At 38.2% G+C, this 8,742-nt stretch overlaps 1 protein-coding gene across 1 annotated transcript; it reads left to right on the forward strand.

The window, feature by feature from the left end:
* The first annotated feature begins 526 nt into the window (after positions 1 to 526).
* On the forward strand, positions 527 to 4,755 carry LOC122081818. The gene is made up of 3 exons (XM_042649145.1): positions 527 to 818; positions 1,739 to 3,405; positions 4,282 to 4,755. The coding sequence occupies exons 2-3, from the start codon at positions 1,740 to 1,742 to the stop codon at positions 4,647 to 4,649; spliced, it is 2,034 nt and encodes a 677-aa protein (XP_042505079.1). The 5' UTR covers positions 527 to 818; position 1,739; the 3' UTR covers positions 4,650 to 4,755.
* The last annotated feature ends 3,987 nt before the right edge of the window (positions 4,756 to 8,742 follow it).

Consider the following 8,742-nt stretch of genomic DNA (forward strand, 5'->3'; position numbering starts at 1 on the left):
AGAAAAAACTACATGTGAGCACATCACACACATATTTCCCCCTTATTGAAAATTGCTACTTCAAGTCTACGGTTGTTACGTGTATTTATAATTCTATGTTACATTTTGTAATTATCGTGATTCACTGTGTCACAAATAATTTTATATAAATATAAAGAATATAACGTATTTATTCCCTTTTTCAACTCAAAACAAATAGTCAAATTATTTGATAACAATAAAAAAAAAAAGGATTCCCTAGAAGGCAATATAGTCTCTACATCAGTTCAGGGACCACTACAAACACACACGAAAGCATCAACAGTCGCATGATTTTTTTTTTTTTTATAAAATGAAATGACCATTTTATCTCTCCATGTATCTTGGTGTAGAGTTCTCGTTAGCTTCAAGGCTTCTATTTCCTAAAACAAAAATTTGAATTTGGGTGTCTGCTTACTCTGCCATATAGCGTTTGGTACAAAGCCGTGGTTCGCATTAGAATCACGTGCACGTAGCGGTTATCACGTGAAGGATCGGTCGTGGGCGATTTCCACGCCAAACTCATCGGTGACTGGCTTCGTGAAGACCACTATATTTATCGCCGCGTTCTTTTTCTCATTTCCTCGCTTCTCCCACCCTCTGATCGCCGATCACCCCTTCTCCATTCCTTCCTTCGGATATCGGATTCGGTTGTACTTGTTCCCTCCAATCTCTCTCTCTCTCTCTCTCTCTCTCTCTCTTCACTCCTCAGCTGCTGAACTCGATCCCATCATCAGTTGCAGCAGTAGAAACAAACCAGGAGCACAACTTCAAACGCACTAGATCTACTCTCCAGTGAGGTAGGGTTAATGAGTCTCTGATCCCAGTCTAATCTATACTCATTTCTTGCTAGTTCATCTCCCCTCCCCCGGCATTGGGGAAGAGATTTTGTAGTCAGAGTTCATGCCTCGGGCTCAACCACTGCATCTGATGTTCTTTTGAATTTCTTTCTTTGATTCTGTCTCTGGAACTGCTGTTGCTCACAAACTAACTTATCCCGCCATTATAAAATTGAAGTTTTGAAAAGTTATTATTGGTTTCTAGTTACTTCTCAATTATGTCGAATCTCACTTGAGTTTTGATAAATATTGGTGAATGAGTTCAGTCGGTCGACGAGCTCTTCTTTGGTGGCCTCTCACTGGGGTAGGGTGAAGAAGGAGTGAAGCGTTCATGATGTCTTCTTATATGATAAAAAGATAAATGCTTTTTGTTCATCTTTGACACTTTTGACTTCTTATTAGGTATTTGAGTTTGAAAACTGGGTCTGGAGACAGAATGTGATCCGGATGTCGGGATATAATCTGATCAAAATATATTTTCGCTTTGATTTGTCTATAAATTCAGTGCATTATAAAAGATTACCTTATCCATGGATTGGTTCGCCGAATGTTTAGTTAGATTTGGCACTTCTCGGTAGATTTGAGCTGATTTTTAGTTAAGAGGTCTTCTATCAACTGGCTTTTTTTTTTCTAAGCCTACAAAAGTGGTCCTTGATTTGAACAGGATTATAATCGATTCTGATGAATTTGACAAATTGGGTTAGACCCAATACGTGTTAACCTTAATATATGGAATCAGTATGGAAGTTTCTGAAAGATGTCAAGAATGTCCCATTAAAGTATTCTGTGTATAATTTCTCACTTCTTTGTTGCCCTTTGAAATTGTTTAGTCATGGGCCTGGAAAATAAGGGATGTTGCTAAGACTATTTGTTTGCCGCAGGATGGTCAGAGGAAGAGATGCATGCTGGGAGCACTGTGTTTTGGTTGATGCAACAAGACAGAAGGTGAGATGTAATTATTGTCATCGAGAGTTCAGTGGTGGGGTTTACAGGATGAAGTTTCATCTTGCTCAAATCAAGAACAAAGACATAGTTCCCTGTACTGAGGTCCCAAATGACGTAAGAGACTTGATACAAAACATATTAAGTACTCCAAAGAAACAGAAGACGGCCAAGAAGCCAAAAGCAGATCGTGTGGCCAATGGTCCTCAAAATAGCTCTTCTGCTAGTGGTGGTTTACATCCCAATCCTGGATCTAGTGGACAACATGGTAGCACCTGCCCATCTTTGTTATATCCACGCCCTTCACCAAGTGAACAGCCATTGGTAGATGTTGCACAAAAGCAAAAGCAGGATGATGCTGATAAAAAAATTGCTTCGTTTTTCTTCCAGAATTCTATTCCTTTCAGTGCTGCCAAGTCCATGTATTATCAGGCAATGGTGGATGCTATAGCGGAGTGTGGGGTGGGCTATAAGGCTCCCAGTTATGACCAATTGCGTTCTCCTCTCTTGGAAAAAATGAAAGGTGAAATAAATGATGATTACAGAAAACTTAGAGATGAGTGGAAAGAGACAGGTTGCACTATCTTGTCAGATTACTGGTCAGATGGTAGGACCAAATCTCTTGTGGCATTATCAGTTACATGCCCTAAAGGAACACTTTTTCTTAAATCAGTTGATGTATCAGGTCATGCAGACAATGCTCAATACTTGTTTGAATTGCTTGAGTCTGCTGTTCTGGAAGTCGGTTTGGAAAATGTTGTTCAAGTAATAACAGATAGTGCGGCGAGTTTTGTTTATGCAGGGAGGATTCTCACTTCCAGGTACCCCTTACTATTCTGGTCTACTTGTGCTTCAAATTGTATTGATAAGATGTTGGAGGATATCAGTAAGCAGGAATGGGCCAGTGAAGTCATTGAAGAGGCGTGGAGCATCACTCGTTACATATACAGTAATGCATGGATTCTAAATATGATGAGAAAGTTCACTGGTGGAAGGGAATTGATCCGACCAAAAATTACTAGATCTGTGACAAATTTCCTCACATTGAGATCCCTTGTAATACAAGAGGATAATTTAAAGCACATGTTTTCCCATACAGAGTGGTCGTCATCTGTGTATTCCAGGCGATCTGATGCCCAAGTTATTAAGTCCCTGTTATATCTAGATAGATTTTGGAAATGTGCTCATGAAGCTGTGAGTGTATCGGAGCCTCTTGTTAAAGTTTTGAGGATTGTAGATGGGGACATGCCTGCTATGGGCTATATATATGAAGGCATTGAAAGGGCAAAGGTGGCAATTAGAGCATATTATAAAGGGATTGAAGAGAAATATCTGCCGATTTGGGATATAATTGACCAGAGATGGAATATACAGCTACACTCTCCACTGCATGCAGCTGCAGCTTTCCTTAATCCTTCTATTTTCTATTACCCAAGTAGCAAGATTGACCTAAAGATGAGGAATGGATTTCAAGATGCGATGGTGAAGATGCTTCCCGAGGAAAAAGATAAGATTGAATTCACCAAGGAACATCCCATGTATCTAAATTCAGTAGGTGCTCTTGGGAGTGAGTTTGCTGTCATGGGGAGGACACTGAATTCTCCAGGTATGTATCCATAGGGACTTGTTTCCTTGCTCTCATTATGAGTTGTTTGTTTTTAACTGACTTGAGTCGGAGAGGGAGAATGGGAAGAAGCAAACCTTCTTGTCTCTGCTCCACATGTGGCACACCACATGTTTGGATCCACCATAAAGTGGATTTAATCAAGATTTTTTGTGCCAGCAACTCTGACATGATAGGACGATTTTATTACATTTCTAATGGCCACAAAATAAGTTTAGATATGATGGCCATGCAAAGAGCCTGCAAATTGGATGAATATATGATTGGTTTAATTTTTATCTGTTATTTCTTTCGGTTGTTTGGTTGGAAGTGAAATAAAGTTTCCATGTGTAAGGAGAAGAGAAGTGAAATGAAGAAGAAAAGGTAATATTTTTTATTTTTTCCAAAACGGATATTTGATTGGAGGTGGTGACGCAGTGTTGATGTTACTGGATTTGAAAGCATGTGCGGCCATGCATGCGGCCCACAATATAAAAAAGTTGGAGAAAAAGATTCAGTTGTGTTTCTTTAGAAAGATACGTTTGATTTTAGATAAAATATAACCCAACTAGGAAAATGACATGTGGGGCCCATAATAATTTGCATCACTTGTGGACACATGGTAATTCATATTCGATATAAATGTGTTTGATTTACTGTAACTTTCTGGCCATTTCCACTCACTTCCATTTCATTTCACCTTACCAATGGAAATCTTCGCTTCACTTTACATCTTACCAAACAGAGCAATAAATAAGAAGTTGATGGCTTCTTCCACATCCATATGTGGCTTTACTGTTCTCATTTATTTAAAAATTATAGATTCTTGAAATTCTGTATGTAGTGTCTAACTTGTAGTTGTTTATCCTTACTTCTTAGGTGACTGGTGGGCAGTATATGGTTATGAAGTCCCCACGCTGCAGAGAGTAGCAATGCGGATACTGAGCCAACCTTGTAGTTCTCACTGGTGCAGATGGAACTGGAGCACCTTTGAAAACTTATATAATAAGAAACGCAACAGAATGGAACAGGAAAAGTTCAACGAATTGGTTTTTGTGCACTGCAATTTACGGTTACATGCTATAACTCAAAATAGGGATTCAAGATGTAAACCAATTATTTATGATGAAATTGATGTTAGTGCTGAGTGGCTGACCGAGTCAGAATCATCAACCCTTCTCTTGGATGATTCATGGTTAGAAAATCTACCATTTGATAGCAGAGGCAGTCCTTCGGCTTATGAATGAATTGAATAAAAAGGAACAAGATTGTATCCTTTCATATAATTGTTGTATTGTGCAGTTAATTATTCAATTGCAGTGCAGTGAAATTAGGAAATCCCTCCTTTGGCTATTCAGCGTTTTATTCCCTTTTCTTTCTTTCTTTCTTTCTTGAGGTTCTTGTGTATTTGATGTCATGTATATTTGTTATTCACCAGGAAACCCTAACATATCCTGATTAGGCCTGATTAATAACTCCTCATTAGGCATTGTCAGCTGTATGGGACCTAGTTTCAGTTAGTAGACAGTTTTTGCTGTTAGCATCAATTAATTAGATGCTATAGTCATTGTCATATTATCTTGTTGAGGGTATTTAGGTTTTTACTAAATAAAGAAAAATGAAATTTCACCTTAACATTTTAACCTTCTGCAAGAACTGGATATCATGTCAACAACTTTATGTTTTACCGTTTGTTATGCAGCTGTAATGCTCTGTTCTTTGTTCTTATCTAGTTTTATTGAGGAGATCTTCTGTCTCTCATATCCCTAAGCCAAAGGTAATTGTTCTCTTCTCAATTCCACATGTTGCATGTTCAAGTGAAAAACCATATTTTAAATTACAGTATCTTTCGAGAATCAAGAATTGAATTATTTTGTAAGTTGGGGCCTTCGTTAGGAGAGGAATCTTGTATGTGCACATTTTGTAGGATAGGGATTTCCTCATCCAAAACCCCGTCAAAGCGTACATGAGAGAGTGGGAGAGGGGGGAGGGGGTAGAGGGAGTAGACTACAATGAAATTTATCTGTACACAATTCTTCAGTTTGCTTTAAAAGTGAATATTTTTTGTTACTTAATTGTTATAATTGTGTTGTGTGACTTATTTGTGGGGAGACTGAGGGACACAGTGATGTAGATCAACGGTGGTATTCAACAGTAATCTATCCAAGTTCTTGCCCCCCATCGATCAGCCTGAATTGGAGGAAGATACCTTCCAGAATAAGGAAGAAACCTCCCAGAATATCTCCCAGATTTAGTGGATATTGATTAGCCTTAATAATTTGAAGGAAGATGTTTCCAGACTCGGTGCCAGCTGTGTGGAGATCTTTTTGGATGTTGGATGCTCACAATTGTGGACTCTAGCGATCCCCAATCCAGATCGCATTAAGGAGATAATTCAGGACAGAAGTTAAAGAGTTAATTTAGGAATATTTTCTTCATTGCGATAAAGACTAAAAAGGAACTATCAGCACATTTGGTGGGCCCAAGACAGCTTGTGTGATATACTCAGTCCAAGACGGTTGCTGCTTTGTGTGGGGTTTTAGAAGTTTACTATTTTAGTTATTTCTACTTTTATGTAATAGATAGTTTCTATTTTTAGGATTCTTTAGTTAATTAGATTGTTATTAGGATTTTATTGTAATCGGCTGCTATTTAAATAACAAGAAGGCTGATATACAGCCAAGAAAGATGCTAGATGAATGGAGGAGAAACACTATAGTTCCAATCTACAAAAATAAAGGTGATATCCAGAGCTCCAATAACTATAAAGGCATATAACTTATGAGTCATAGTATGAAATTATGGGAGAAGGTATCGAAGCCACCTAAGAAGAGAAACTAGTATCTCAGGGAACCAATTCAGTTTTATGCCAGATAGATCCACAACAGAGGCAATTTTCCTACTTAGGAGACTCATGGAGAGATCTAGAGCTTGCAAGAAGGACCTTCATATAGTATTTTATCAACCTAGAAAAAGGCCTACAACAGAGTCCTGAGAGAGTTAATCTGCCATGTATTGGAGAAGAGAAGGTGTCGAGTACATATGTGGATATAAATAAAGACATGTACAAGGGCATGGTGACTAGTGTGAGAACCGTGGGAATCAAGGCATCGAGTTTCCAATTATAATTGGATTACATCAAAGATCAACTTTAAGCCCTTATCTATTTATGCTTATCACGGATGATTTAACCAGGAACATTGAAGATGAGGTTCTATGGTTTATGATTTTTGCAGTTGATATTGTTCTCGTGGATGCGACAATAGCAGTGATTAGCAATAAGTTGGAGTTATGGAGATCTACCTTAGAATCAAGAGAGCTTTAGATAAGTAGAACGAAGCCGGAGTAAGTGTGTAACTATAGTCGCACAAGGACGGATAACGAAGTGGTGAAACTCGAGGAGAGAGATACCACAATGTGACTATTTTACATTTCTGAGGTCAACCACAATCAAGGAAGGTGAAATAGAAGATGATATTTTTCATAGATTAAAGTAGGATGGATTGTGTGACCGACGCATTCCTCTAAAGCTTAAAGAAAAATTCTACTGGATAGTCGTAAGATTAGCTATGATGTATGGATGGAATGTTGGGCAGTTAAGAAGCGTAATATAGTTATATAGATAAGCCGAGTGTAGCAAAGATGAGGATGTTGAGATGGATATGCGGAAAGACTAATGGAGATATAGAGTAAGGAATGACATAGTTGGAGCTGATTTGGGAGTTGCCTTGATCCTAGACAAGCTCCAAGAATGTTGGTTAAGATGATATGACCATGTTTAACGGAGGCCTTGAAATGCCCCAGTAAGGAGGATTGATCAGATGCAAATGGAGGGAGCTAAGAGAGCTTGGGGTAGGCCTAAAATTACCACAGGGGAGGTTGTTAGGAAAGGCATGCACAATCTGGGTCTTGACTCTTGACTTTGGTATGACCTCAAATAGAGCTGTTTGAAAGGCTAAGATCCGTGTAGCGGACCCCTTTTAGGTGGGATGTTCCTAAGATGTTGCTTTGTTTCTTTCCTTTTCTTTTTTCATTTCATCCCCCGCATAAATCCATGTAGCCAACTCCATTTAGTTGGGAAAAGGTTGAGTTATTGGTTTTGTATTGAACGATCCTACTATGGAATTAGTCCCTAGTTGTCTAATTGGGGATTGATTCTTACATTACAGGATAAACATGAACTGTATCCCTCTATTTATATGCATGACATTCTTCAGTTTGCTTTATCTTTTTTTGGTTGGGTTACAACTGTAATGTGAATAAAATTAGCTCTAGTTGTTTTTATTAAAGTGCAACCCAGTGCACGAGGCTCCTGCTACTATAGGGTCTGGGAGGGGCAAATGTATGCAGCCTTACCCCCAGCTTCGCAGGAGAGGCTGTTTCTATGTTTTGAACCTGTGACCAACATGTTGCAATTGTGCAACTTAACCTAATTCAGTTTCAGACTTGTTTTTGAGGTATTATGGTCTTTTTTATTTTTTATTTTTTGCTTATGTTCTGGCCAGGGGAAGGCTTTTTTTTTTGGGGGGGGGGGTTAAGTTACAGTTTCCTTTGAGATTCTTGACACTTTGACAAACCTTTCCTGGTGGATTTGAGAATTCAGTTGTTTTCTAACCCCTCCTTAATGTTCATTTCTCAAAATGTAAAATATCTATTTGTCCCTTGCAACCTTGACAAATGAAATCTGAAATTTCGGTTTGTTAATTCACTGGTTTTATTGAAGCTCCTACTGAAGTACCCTCAGGTGCTCACTGTTATCTTCATAAAAAAAATTTCTTTAATAAAAGATTTTCAGATTGGCTTTCATAGAACTAAGTTTCCATGGCCATCCCTTAGGTTTCCTGGTTCTTAATTTGGAAGGTCTTGGAAGAAGCTTTTGGCAAGTGATTTTTCAAAATTTCCACTTTGTTTTATTGTAACATGTTAATTGGATGGTGAAAAATCTTGAATACATGTCTTGCAAATGCAGTTTGCAAACAACATATACATGTCAAGTCCAGCTACACTGGTGGCCTAAGCTAAGAGATCCATCATTTGCACCAGAAATAGATGCACATGAGATGATCTTTAATCTCAAACCATTATTGTAAAATAAATAAATAAACTCAGATCCATTTTCTTCTATTGGACAGGACAGGACAAATAAGCTCAAGAAGGTCCGATGTATTCAACATCCGGTCTAGTCCCAACTCACATGTGGTGCTATGCAACAGCGTTGTACATGGAATAATGGGTTCCTACACTGAGTTGAAAAAAAAAAAAAAAGGTTGCACCATATGAATGGTATTGTATATCTCTTCTCTCTTTTATGAAAGGTTTTATTACTGGTTTTGCATTGTT

Source organism: Macadamia integrifolia, chromosome 6, assembly GCF_013358625.1.
Source record: "Macadamia integrifolia cultivar HAES 741 chromosome 6, SCU_Mint_v3, whole genome shotgun sequence".
Lineage (NCBI taxonomy): Eukaryota > Viridiplantae > Streptophyta > Magnoliopsida > Proteales > Proteaceae > Macadamia > Macadamia integrifolia.